Source organism: Berghia stephanieae, chromosome 3, assembly GCF_034508935.2.
Source record: "Berghia stephanieae isolate SIO BIC M18660-M18661 chromosome 3, UCSD_Bste_1.3, whole genome shotgun sequence".
NCBI lineage: Eukaryota > Metazoa > Mollusca > Gastropoda > Nudibranchia > Aeolidiidae > Berghia > Berghia stephanieae.
Window position 1 is genome coordinate 70,933,698 of NC_088362.1, and position 14,431 is coordinate 70,948,128.

General features: G+C 33.9%; 1 protein-coding gene across 2 annotated transcripts in view; it reads right to left on the bottom strand.

Moving 5' to 3' along the window:
- Positions 1-13,657, bottom strand: part of LOC144968362 (snake venom 5'-nucleotidase-like) — a 35,896-nt gene extending 22,239 nt beyond the window's left edge. The window contains exon 1 of one of the 2 annotated variants that reach the window (XM_078906639.1): positions 13,371-13,657. In XM_078906639.1, coding sequence (XP_078762765.1) covers positions 13,371-13,400 — 30 coding nt within the window. In that variant the 5' untranslated portion in view covers positions 13,401-13,657. Of the gene's footprint in view, positions 1-106; positions 382-13,370 lie in introns of those variants that run through there. The other variant, XM_078906640.1, reaches the window with a different exon arrangement.
- Between the last annotated feature and the right edge of the window lie 774 nt (positions 13,658-14,431).

A 14,431-nucleotide genomic window follows, 5' to 3' on the forward strand; every position in this document is an offset into this window, starting at 1 on the left:
AATTTTTACCAGAAAATTCGTCCTTCAAACATCTGTCGATTAAAATGAGCCTCACATAAACTTTCAACCCTAGTATTTCCTTTAAAAACGTTAACAAATTAACTACCTTGTGCAAACACCACTTTTATTGTAAGAATCAGCCGAAGAGAATGAGTCCAAGACTGTTGCCAACAGGTTTATATAAAGAACGATTAGCACATATGTGACCGCGTGATACGGAGTATCTCTGATCTATTCATAACAATTACCAAATGTAATCGATTAAACCTGTTGCCCCTCACGCAGCGCGGAATGAATAACCAATAAAAGAGAAAGAGAAACAAATATCGTTGATTTTCACAGGAAGATAATGTTCACAATTGGATTGCAATTTAAAATGTTATATTCAACTATCCGATTCGCAATCGGTCGTACTCAAACATGTGACCAATCGTCTAAAAAGGGTATAAGGTGGGAATTAATAATTTGCTTAAAATTGAATTTATGGCTTAATCAATCCTGACTTACTCGACATAGCGCCTTTCGTTTCTTAGTAATACGACTGGGACACCTCAGTCACCTCTTCTTTCCTCTGTGTAAGATCCTTCCACCTTCAATGGTCTTTTGTCGTGAATCTTAGAAGGTCTTCTGTTGAGTCTATTTTATGTTGACATTTTATGTGTTTAAGGTTCCTGCTTATCAAATTGTTTAGTATCGTTGGTTGTCGTCCTAAATTATTTTCCCTGATCAGACACCGTGAAAAATGCGTTCATGGCTTAGTTAGCTGGTATTTCCGTTCCTCTTGGAGAGAGGGAGAGAGAGAGAGAGAGAGAGAGAGAGAGAGAGAGAGAGAGAGAGAGAGAGAGAGAGAGACATAAAGGGGGGGGGGGGGGTTCATTGCATTTGCTGTAAAATGTCCCAATTCTAATTTTTGTTTGGTATCGGACATCAAGGTCACTATGGTACCTAGACAAAGAATATGTATGAACCTCGTTTACATCAAGGCCTTGACGTGTTGTTGAAAATCTTAGGAATTTGAATTTTCGCCCATTCTAGTGTGATTTGTATGAGTTGATTTTTATTTCCAATACAATCTAATATTCCAGGATTAATCGATTAGTGATTTTCAACAATGATAAAGGATAAAATGGAAAGGAAGTGCTCAGGGGTAAATTGTTGAAGTGGATATCATCTCATGCGCGATTAACTATCGCCGGGTGAAAAAATGATTTCTGTTTATCGTTTTACATCTGACGATGAAACGAAAAATAGCTTTAGATTTCAAATCTATCCAATTTATTGAAATTTGAAGATATGACTGATATATGACTTAAGACCTATCTATCACATCGTGTGCTGATTTTTTGTGGTATGTCACTCGGCTCCTGACCTCTAGGTTCATTGTTCAAGTCCCGAATGTTGCTGTTGTCTTTGGGATAACGTTGATCATGCGCTCTATAAAATAAAAGGTCACATATTCACGATATTGTCCCACTGCTTCAATAAGGTATTATGACCAAGATGTCAGACACACAAAATGAATTAAAAGCGTAATAGAAGAGATTTAAGAAAGGTAGTTTTTGAAAGGAACATTGATTATCATGTTTTCAATATTATAATACTAGATATGATGATGATGATGATGATGATGATGATGATGATGATGATGATGATGATGATGATGATGATGTCGACGACGATTGTTGTGGTGTATTATTTTTTTATCATTATTAGAGATTTTAGTAGCAATTTTATTAATGAAAAGTATATACCTCTAAATAGTCAGAATTCATTATATTTTATGAATGCAATATATTCCTTACGTTAGTTGACTAAGTAAGTGCATTGACAAAATGTATTGTCTATAAATTTCTGCACTGCCATGTTAGATATTACTAAGCATGTAATGATGTCATTATTGAGTTTGCAATGAACTAGCTAGCTTTTTGACTGGCAACCAATGAGTGTCTCCCCTTTCCATCTTATTAGAGCCGCGAATTCTCGGTAAATTGCAGGTGCCGATATCTCGATCAAATACTAAGCAAGTAGCCGACACTTACTCTTTAACGCTGAATAATTGTATGGCATAAATAAAGTGAGGAAGAAATATCTCAATCAAATTTCTCTCTGATTTTGTTAAGATTTGATTACAGCGGACGACCTATTTTCTTGTAGAAGACTGAAAGAAGGAATAATTTTGCAACCAAACAACAAACACCGGTTCTGTAATATTCCAGTATATAGTAAGCATTGAAACAATTGGAACACCGTATAGTACTCATTCATAGGATATTATTGCCGGCAACTACGGGAGGTTACGAGCTAGGAAAACGTCAATCTTTTAACCTCGATGTATGTCAGATTGGTGCATGATATTTCATCAAGGAGACCAGAATGTTGTACATAATGTTTTTGCATGTTTCAGTTTTAGCACCAACTTTCTTCAATATTTATATCTCTGACATGCCAAGCACAGTTGATAGAATATTCACTCGCTTCAACATGAGGTAATTTACCAATACGATTGATATCAAACTTCACTGGACAGATCAAAATAAATAAAATGTAGTGAAGTTTGTTATCAATCGTGTGCTAAATATTTTGCATATTTAGATCATTTCAGATTTTTTTCACGAATAATCTAATTAGATCTTATTGGCTTCATATAAGACCAGGAAAAAAGGTAAGTGAATGCGTAAACTGAAATACCGTTCAGGCAGTGTTTCATCAGGAAACAGATTTAGAATTGTTACTTTTAAAAATATAAATGTCCCATGGTATATTAAAAAATAGTAGACTCCAGGACTAAAATTAAGAATAGTCGGAGATGATAGTTTCTTATGTTGATAAATACACAAAGAAAATGAGAACAAAAATTTACAGAAACACTTTGATATTGTACTACAATGAAAAAAATGGAAAAGGATTATTGGCTTCGATTATTTGTAATTCTATAGATAAATATGGTATTTATCGGTGTTTGATTTCCTTTTCTACTTTTTTCCATTGTAGTACAACATCATAGTATTTCTGTAAAATGTCATCAAAGTAATAAATAAATAGGATTTGTATGATTATCTATGTGATAACCACCATATGGGACATAGGGTAGAAAACAAATCTTTTAGTATTATGGCCCAAAGTCTCAAAATGGTATTATGTCGGGTTGATTAATAAAAAATAAAACGGGACTTGGGAGATGTTTAGATTATGTTTGTTGAGGAGAATCGATATTATTTCGTGAAACTGAAAAAGTAAACGTTTCATATTTTTGACCATGAAAAAATTAAGTGCACTTTTTATTACCTATTTCACCCCAAAATGATAAATAACCATTTGGGGTGGTGAGTCACATTTTATAATCATAAATAAACATATAGTATTAATAGCTTAGTGGGTAAACATTAGATTCAGCTATTGATCAATCAATATTGCATGCAACAGTAAAATGTTAGTTTTGTTTTGTTTAATGTGTAAACGTAGGTAAACCCGTGAGATACACAAAACATAGATTTTTTATGACTAAATATTTTTTGAAAAATAAAACGATGGCAAACTGTAAAATTTACCGTTTAAACAAAAATAAATATCGATCCGAACCGATGTCATCTACTGAAACAATGGGTTCATAACGATATCTTTGAATAATTCTGATCACGTAGGTGTCTCAAGTAAGAGATACAAAATAAAATTTATTATTTTCAATGAGAGATGTTATAAGGCATTATATTATGGATGAGGATAAAGCCAGTGGCGTGGCATGCTTACAGTATAAGGTGGTGCCAGAATCAGAAGAAAATGACTTAAAACATGCTATACTTGTAAACACACATGAAAGAAAAAAATTAAAGAAAAGACTAATTCAAATAAGTAAAAGGCGGTATATACCATTTCTCAGTTTGTTTTTTTTTTTCAATATTCTGTATTGCATTTTTAAAAGATGGATGCGGTGCCAGGCACCAAATCAACCATTAAGCCACGCCCCTGATATCCCAAACCTAGACCATCTGACTGTTATAGTTTTTAACCTTTAAGTACATTCTCACATTATATACATTTATTTTAATGTATCTTTATAGCGCTATTGTAAGTGTTAGATGCAGACTTGCAATCATTTAACACACGTGCTCACACACAAACACAAGCCCACACTAAACACGCGCGCGCGCACACACACACACACACACACACACACACAAACATATAAACATACGACACATAAACAAGTACGAACATGATATCAACGCTCAATTGGCAAGGTAAATATGTGACCCACTGCCTCAAATGGTATTATGTCAGAATCATCTAGATAGAAAGTAAATTGACGATAAAGTCAACATAAGCAGAATATTGAAAACATGTTATTTGAAATTGAAGGGAAAAAAATCTTAATTACCACTATAAAGGCGTTTATCGATCAAAAGGTTATAACACTTAAAATCTAATTTTAGACATCAGGTTCACGCCTATTTAATACCGTATTGAATTGAAATGCCTCACTAGATTGCTGATTCTGTCCTATTTTTGCTAGAAAATACCGTTAATCTCTAGATCTTTTGATTTATTGAGGTAGATAGGACACAATTGCACAGCTGTGATTTTGAAATAAACGCTCAGGGGTTACAGCACTAGTCTTGCAATTAAACTGTCTTGTTGAATGATATTAGATTTTTTTTTCTCAGAACGTACTTTTTATGTATAATGTTTATCAAAAGACAAATTCTATGACGATGATTTTTTTTTTAATGCATAGGTATTCTGTGGGAGTCATATCGATTACTGTTTATCGCTTCTGTTCGCCATACTTTCCCAGGATGAAAAACAAAAGAGCGGCTCGCTTCAATCCTATTACTCCACTAAGTATCGTGTTATCAACCAATATTAGCCCTGTTGCTGATCTAATATAGATCAGTATAATTAGGTGCCCCAAACGTAAACAATAACAAGTTGCTAGTGATTTTCGTTAGGGACCGGAAAAATTTACGCACAATATAGGTCTCCCAATTTTGTAGTTTGAGTTGTAGGCAATACACTTTCAGTATTGAAAATATGTTTACATAAAATCTAACAGTTGCAGAAATAATAATAAAAGACTAAATTATTCTGAAAATCAGGCTCCGAATAATTCTCGTTTTGTTCACACCAGCGCAATAATTTGCTCTGGTCTAAAAATAGATAGACTGTAACTTTTGATAAATTTTACCTTTTGTTCCATAAAATATCCATATCTAGACATTATTTGATGCATGATCGAGTATTTATGAATATGTGTTTCTTTTGCCACCTAACAGCCAAATTTTAAAGGTTATTTTTTTCTATTATTTACATTGGAACGTGAGCTGTCAAGACAGGAACATGTGGTTTGCCATGTGCTTCTAGACCTTTGTTTACGTTTGCGGCACCTAATTTTACTGTTCTATAGATAAATTATCGTTTAGTGGAGATCGATATAATTTTTTTAATAGCCGCGTATATCACGCCAAAATGATCCAAGATTACAAACAAAATGAACAAAAAAAATGTTTATTCGTGTTTCTGGGGAGTGAAAAAGTAAACGCGTTTCAAACAATTGCTACCAATTCTTGGACAGGTAATATTATGATTGTTACCTATCTGACAAATAATCATCATGGGAAAACACGCTAACTCATCACCTATACTCGGGGGGAAAATCGTACATCGAAGGATAAGAGACCGGTCGACAGGTTTAACAAGAAAAGGGAATGTTTCAATTAATTCTATAACGTCATCAATGTATCCATCAATCTATATCATGTCACTGAATTTATAATAAATAATCGATGCAGATCGATCAGTTGGAAGGAAATGATAGATGGTATGACCAAACCATCATCAAATATCCACCAACCTCATGTTGAAGCGAGTGAATGTTCTATCAACTGAGCTTTTGGGACCCCCGATCGATCCCGGTTGCAGTCAAGATTTATTTTTTTGGACCCCTTGTCCACCCAGCAGTAATTGGTGGCCGGGTCTGTTTGTTCTAGCGGAAACTAAGTTGCGATAGCGTCCTATGAAAAGGGTAGCAAGCAAGGGCTATTGTCCGTTTCCGGATAAATTCCAGCTCCATGGGCTCAATGGCTCTGAATATCTCCTTTTTTCCACCATGTTACTGGAAAAAATATATGTTTATCGTTCGATTTAGATCGATAGTACGAGTACAAACATTTTTTTTTTACGCTACAGCTGTAGGTGCCACTATGATTATATTACTTTCAGTCCGCCATATTTCAACGACATCATTTCTTGTTAGCCATATTTGATTATTGCATCATCAAGTATCCGCCAAATTTTAACCTTGTTACTGAACTAAAAAGCATATATCGTTCGATGCAGATCCATTTAATTTGGAAAAAAATATATAGCACTTGATATTAGCTAAAAGCGATGTAATTGTGTTATATTTAAATAACTTATACATATAAAGCAAGCATAAATTGCTAATTCAGGTTTCGGAGAAGGGAGAAAAGTTTTCCGTGAAATGCGATTTGCACGCAGCTGACCGATGACCACAATCTGTTAAATTGTTAAGTCGTCACCCATACATGGGAAACAATCATACATCCTGGGTGGGGTTCCCGAACTCCCATAGTGGGCAGGGAAGTACTTGCTGTGTCTTCAATCCCGCTGTACCTGTTTCCAACATTGGTTTCTGCCTTTTTCTTGGAATGAGATTACTTGGTTTTGTCCTTGCCCTGGCCGGAATCCTTGGCTAGGAGGGGAAACAGTCAAATTTATAGTTATTGTTTTGGGAGATATTTTTTTCCTTGTAAATCATCTCTCTGTTATGTATTGTTATATTTGTTATTTTGAATGTAAACATTTGAGTGTATTCCTCTTGGATCCTGTGCTGGTATCTGGATGGGACTTTTAGGTGATTTCAAACTTAGTACATTGGTGATATGCTCTTGAAATCTTCATCTGATCCATATTCTTTCCCAGTTCCACTTTGTCTTTTTTTTCTTGGGTGCTTTGATTGTAATTCTAGAATTTGTCTATCCCATTTTCTTCCTTTTTACTGGCGCTGATATAACCTAAATTTGTTGCAAGCGTCGTAAAATCAAAAACAAACAAACTTAATCACACATTGTATGGTATAAGACCACTCGACAGATCGAAATAAGAAAAATAAGGACCGTTACAATCCTATTACGTCATAATATATCCACCAATCATGTCGCTGAACTAAAAAAAAATAGATTTATCATGCGGATCGATACAATTTGTTAAATTACAGGCAACATGACCCAAAAGTGCTTTTTCATCAAATGTCCAACACACTCTACCATACCATTGCGCTAAAAAGCAGATTATCGATAAAGATCGTTACGATTTTGGGAAAAAATACGAGCTGTAACCGAAAAGTGTTGAAATTGTGTCAGATTATCAACATGATCAAATAGACAAAACAAAACAAACAAAAAACCCAAACAGAATAACTTCCCGGACGTTTCGGTCATATTACGTCATCAAGTATCAATCAATTCCTACTATGCCACTTATAAGCTATGGATTTGAAAGAAGGATGTTAAAGCTGATGCCTCAGCACATATGTTTCCCATAGGTGTGTCACTACGCGTAGGAAATAGAGTGCACGAGAAAGTAGTTCTTCATCATTTAATGTATTACAACGCATTTGACATATGCTTTTTGTATGAAAACGCGCTCTGCCTAAAAGCTGCATGCCTTACTTATTGGGTGTACTGGTCGGCTGGTCAGAAAAATAACAGCTAATACTAATACGAAATACATGTGACTCGGCTAAAAATATATCATCAATTCAGATCGATAAGTTTTTGGGGTAAAAGCAGATGATGTGTTCTAAAATGATATCATCAAATATCTATCAAACTGGACCATGTCACTGGGTTAAAATAGATTATCGACTCAAATCGATATCATTTAGATAAAAATAGCAATGGCTATGACCTAAACGTGGTGAAACGATTTCAAATTAACAATATGATCAAATAGACAAAGGAAAAAGAGAAACAAACAATGGAAAAACCCAATGACCTTCGGACAATAAGAAATGTTATAAAGTACTGATAATTAAATAATATTAGTATCATATATATTAAGAAAAAAATGCACTCTTACACAGATTTTTAATTCCATGCCATTTATCATTTATTAATAAGTAAAACTTGGATATAGGATTACAGAACAGTTTTTTTACTTTATTCATTAACCAATGTAAAGTCGAATGAAGGGATGTAAAATTAATGAATCTATCTCATTAAAAAACAAATAGATTTTTGCGAGTCAAAAAGAAAGATCATATTATGTACCATTTGAAATGAATCGAACTTTAGTTTAAAGGGGTTAGTAAATCAGTATTACTCGGATGCAGTGATGTGGCACCTCAAATATTTTGACATTTGCATTCAATATGGTTTGAGTCGGATGAGAGGTGATACTAGGGGTGGAGGACGTTGACCTTGGGGTTGTATACGATTGTCACCCATCCGATCGATGAGCACGGTCGGTAAAAGACATGTTTACCCTCTCCTTACCAAGCATAGGAAAATCGTCACATTCGTTACGATTCAACCAACAGTTTTCTCATTCTAATTTCTCTTGTACATCATAAAATGTAAAGAAATGCTTTGATTACAGCTATAAATAATACTAAACACTGTATTAGGACATCATTTTGTTGAACAACATTCTGTATAGAATACACTTGTTACTTTTTTGCTTGATTAGGAAAAGTCTATGATTGTGTTGGGTGGGTGTGAATTTTTGGGAAAATTCTAAAAATGAATGGTAAGGAGAGAGTTAAACCAATGCCAATACCAAATAAATAATCTTATATCGTACGAGGCCACTCGACTAGTTGAAACAAAAGAAAGGATCGTTTTAATCCTATCTCGTCATCATGTATCCACCAATCACAGCCGTGATTATTAATGGAGATATATCTTTCTTTTTTTTTTTAAATAGCAGCTGATATGATCTAAACCGGATGTGTCATCAAATTTCCACTAACCTCCGCCTTATCAATGTTTTCAAATAGATTATCGTTCGATGTAGATCGTATAATTTGGGGAAAATAGCACTTGATATAACCTAAAAGTGTTGAAGCGGTGTCAAAGTACAAAATAATGAGTTATACATACAAAACAAACAAAAATTGCTAATTCAGGCTTCCGATTATCCACCAATCCCCTCCATATCTTGGGTTAAAAAATAAATTATCGGTGCAGGTCGACAAATTAAACAATAGTAGCTGATATGATTTAAAAGTGTTGTGTCAACAATAAATATCCACCAATCTCGACCATGTCACTGGGCTGGAAAAAATGGATTATCGACGTAAAAAAGGAGAAAGTACAATCGACTATGTTATTTGCAATTAGCGGGTTATATTAAATGTGTGTGGTTTTAACGTCCATGGAACAAATGAAATGTCAGATCATAAGATAAAATCGTTTACTTGGAAATTAAATAATAGTGAGCATAGACGGGATGTAAGTGACGGTTTAGATGGGGTTATGTTGACAAAATGGAAAGAGGATAAGAAGGAGAATTACGTTACATTATTAAATACAGAAGTGTGTCATAATAAGGTGGGGAATCTAATAATTATTTGGTACAAACTAACACAGATCCAGAGGTATTAGAGGGCAATATAGTCGAGTTAACAGATATTTTAACAGAAGCAGGGATAGATCATGTAGTTAGTATAGGTGGGGGAGAGGGGATAAACAAAAGAAAGCGAGAAGAAAGAAAGCACCGTGGTATAACCAAGCTTGTCATATCCAACGCAAAGCATTCACTGTGAGCACATACGTTTATAGAGACGGGGACAGGGGAAAGCAGGACAATGATATGTAAGGAAAGGAATAAATACAGGAAGGTATGTAGGATTAACAAAAGAAAGTCGCAAAAAAGCGCAGCAATTATTGGATAAAGAAATTCAGTATCACGAAGAGAGCTGCCAGATATAAACCTCGACCATTTTAAAACTTTAGCTAATAAAGAATCAGGGGTTGGGGAGATGGTTAGAGCGGAGATTGCAGAGGTTGTGAATGATGTGGGAAGAAATATTATAAATATAGACATTTTAGATAAGCCAATCGAGATGGGTGAACTACAAAAATCAATTAAGGCTCTTAAACGTGGCAAAGCTACTGGTGTGGATCATATGTTGAATGAATTTATCATTAATGGAAATACACAAATCAAATTACTGATTTTATCAATTTTCAATAAGATACTAGAATTAGAATATTTCCCCTTGATATGGAGCCAGGGTAGAATATTGCCGATTTTTAAAAAGGGAGATGAAAGAGATGTGAACAATTACAGAGGGATAAAAATAGTGTGTTGTATGGGAAAACTGTTTACAAGAGTGATGACTGACTGACTAAATGTATTGGTGGAGGGAGAGAATGTGTAAAACGAGGTACAATATGGATTTAGAAAGGAAAGGAGCACAGCAGATTGCCTTTTTGTTTTACACGGACTTATCGAGATATTGTTATCTAAAGGGAAGAAGCTACATTGTGCGGTTATCGACTATGAAAAAGCATATGACTTTATTGTCAGATCCGCATTGTTTACAAAATTGATCAAATCCGGTGTGAGCTCAAAATTTGTCAAGCTATTTAAAAATATGTATTCAAAGGTTGAGCTGGTCAACAACAATTGTTTTAATCAAACAGCGGATTATTACAGGGTGACAGCACTTCGCCACTTTTGTTTTCGCTGTTTGTTAATGATCTTGGAAGTAAATTAAGTGATGCAATAATCAGTGAACCAAAAGAGGGTTTGCAGAACGGTTTAGACTGTTTACAAGAATATTGTACGCAATGGGGAATTAAGGTAAATATCAGTAAAACAAAAGTCGTAGTATCTAAAAAGGGAGGGAAAACTGGACAACAAGACAACTGGTCATATCGGGGTAAAAGTATTGAAGTAATTTCGTCACTCAAGTATCTAGGCTGTCATTTTAGCGCAACGGGGTCGCTTGCAAAATGTACACAAGAAGTAACAAGCTCAGCCAGAGCACTGTTCTCACTAAGAAAGTATTTTAATACTAACACAGAAATTTTACCACAGATGCAAATGAAACTGTTCAATAGTACTATCTTACCAATACTGAATTATGGGGCAGAAATATGGAGTTTAAGAAGAGCTGATCCAATTGAAAGATTTCACCTCGGTTTTCTTAAATCCATTCTATGTGTTAAGTCCAGCACACCAAACTGTTTTGTTTATGGGGAATTGGGGGTGTACGCTTTGCATATTGAAAGTAAAATGAAAGTTTTTAAGTATTGGTTGAAGCTTATTCGCCCAGGAAGTAATGATTGCTCATTCACTCATGCAGTATACAAAGAACTTGTGCAATTGAATATTAATGAACCAAACACAACAACTTGGGTAAGCCTGGTGAAGCAGTTACTGGATAGGAGTGGAATGGGCCATTATTGGGTTAAACAAAATGTGAAAAATGAAAATTACTTTCTGGCGGTTTTAAAACAACGCTTGAATGACATGTTTCTACAAGAGTGGAACGCTGAGATGTCGATGACGACGTCTGGACGGTTGTATAAACACATAACATAACATAACATATGGTATAGGGCAAAATAGGATAAAATCCCTTGAATGCCCTTAATATTAATAGTAATGCCATAAATCTATTGATTAAAGATTACAATAATGATACACGTGGTAAAGATAGTATTTCAACTTAATTGCACTCATGTATATGTAGTGTAAAAACATATATCTTTAACCGTAACATGCAAAGCACACACACACACACACACACACAAATACATACATACATACATACATACATACATACATACATACATACACACGCATATAGAAGATAACCATAATAATATAATAATGCATAATATATACATACAAGATTGAAAGCCATGGTAACAGCAGTGCAAACAAGTATTATTCGTCATATATAAATCTTCCATCATATAATTCCCTGTATACTAACACCTTGAAATAATCTATAGATTTTGCATTCTTTGTTTCAAATCTCAAACTGTTCCATTTCTGGACAATACGAATACCGAACCAGATTTGTCTTATGTTTGTTTTGCATCTTGAGACAAAACTCTTAAACTTGTCCCCTCTAGTAAAAGTAATATTAGAATATGAAAAAAAATCAGAAAAGTCTATCCTATCCAGACCATGTACCAATCTATAAACCTTAATTAAATCCCCACGAATTCTTCTCTATTTCAAACTTGGTAAGTCAAGAAATTCTAACCTTTCCTTATAAGATAAATACTGTATTGCATTTTGACTATGGAACTGATACTTATCATAGCAGACCTGCCTACTTGAAATAGGAAAATAAAATTCGTAGTTTTCAGGGTAATAACATCGTAGACATTTTAATTACCCTTAAAAATCACCAGCTTGTCCTTATAATACGTGGGGGGGGGGGGGATGTTTTAACTCCTTTATGTGATAGCTCTGGCACCAGAACTTCGTTTTCAAGAAATGTTATTTAATTAAAAACCGTTATTATATACAGCTCGGGTTTTAGCCGAAAATTCGTAGTTCTATGGGAATTTATTTTCGTAGTAGTAAGGAGGTCTGTATCAAATTTTAAAAAACGAGAAAAACTGATTGGAAACGTAATAATGATGGTGATGGTGGTAGTGATAATGGTAGTGGTGGTGGTGGTAATAATGATGGTGGTGGTAGTAATGAAGATGGTAATATTATTATTATTATTATTATTATTATTATTATTATTATTATTATTATTATTATTATTATTATTATTATTATTATTATTATTATTATTATTATCATTGTGCGTATTGGTGGTTTTACGATTGTTGTATTTTTTTTTCTGGTTATTAATGGTATCAGTTTAGTTTTTGGTTCCATTAACCATTTTTTTCCACTTTCATGTATGTTGTCATCAAATTGTGTGATTTATTGGCGAAAGCCTAAGATTAAATAAACTTTGAAACTTTGAAACTTATTTGCAGGTTTAAAAACCCAATTTATTATGAACTCATTGTTGTAATAGAAATCTCAAAAACTGACGCAAAATATTGTCCATTACAAAAATGTTAACTGGGCCCATAACTGGGTTCAGATATATACATGTATACTTCATGTACACGTCGATTCAGACTGGTATTGTTTAGGTAACATTATCAACGGATATGACCTAAACGTGGCGAAAAGGTATCAAACTAACAATATGATCAAGTAGACAAAGAAAAACAAACAAACATACAAGCAAACAAATAATGGTAAACCCAAATGATTGACTTTCGAATAAATTAGTCATGTTATGTTATAGTCCCTTTGTTTCAAGGAGTACTGATAATAAAATAATAGTATTGTAAATATCAAGAAAATTGTATTCTTACCCAGATTTTGAATTTTATGCCTTTTATCATTGATTAATAAATAAAGGTTGGATGTGGAAATACAGAACAGCGTTTGTTTACTTTGTCCAATAATCAAAGAATATCGATGGCCCGTTGATCTACCCTCTGAAGTAGCGTTTTTTGTAAATCCGCTGATCAAACCTCTGATGTCAACTTCAGAAATAAGCGTGCCCTCTTATTCTTTAGTCTCAAGATATTCAAACATCTAATGTCAGTTCAGAGCTTTGATCATCTGGTTTTGATTTCAAGGTAGACGGAGAAAAACTGCGCTATCCTCTTTCAAGCGATCAAAGTACGTCATGTAAATGGACTAGAAAGAATGATTATGTTTTTTACTACAAAATCAATATTTCAATTTACTCTTTTTTGCATGCATATTCACCTAATCTTGACATCTATTGTTCAGTTTTTAAATGTATAAAACCGCGGGGCCAGTTTAATTGATTTCCTATGTGCAATTATCACTTTTTAACGACACAAAAGACGAATAAAACAAAATCGAAAGCCCCATGGAAAGGATTAAAATGAAATTCATTCCATTCTTTATTGTATCTGGATGCTAAAATGAGTTTAAAGTAGTTATAAAGAAAATAACCATTGCATGATATATAAAATTAGTTCAATGTTAAAAGAGAGTGAACCAAATATTCTTTGAGTGAACCAAACATACGTCTATTTGTTACCAAGGATTTTGTGCCGCAAAGAAACAGGCATCATGTCCCGTCTTACATGTTAAATTTTGCTGTTGACCAGGGACTCCTTGTAAAGCGCTTTGAGCACATTTTGTGGATATTGCGCTATATAAAAAGGCTAAATTTAAAATCTTAAAAAAGCTCAATTATATAGGTTCCAATTTGAAATAATTTCTATTAATTTAAAAGAGAATTGCAATGGCAACATCAGTGATGACTCAATTAACAAAGATTTGGAAAAGTAGCATGAGTCTTAATGCAAAGGTCAAACTCTATAAATCAATGGTGTTGTCAACCTTGCTGTCCGGATGCGAAGCCTGGAAACTTACAATGGATGCACAACGGCGT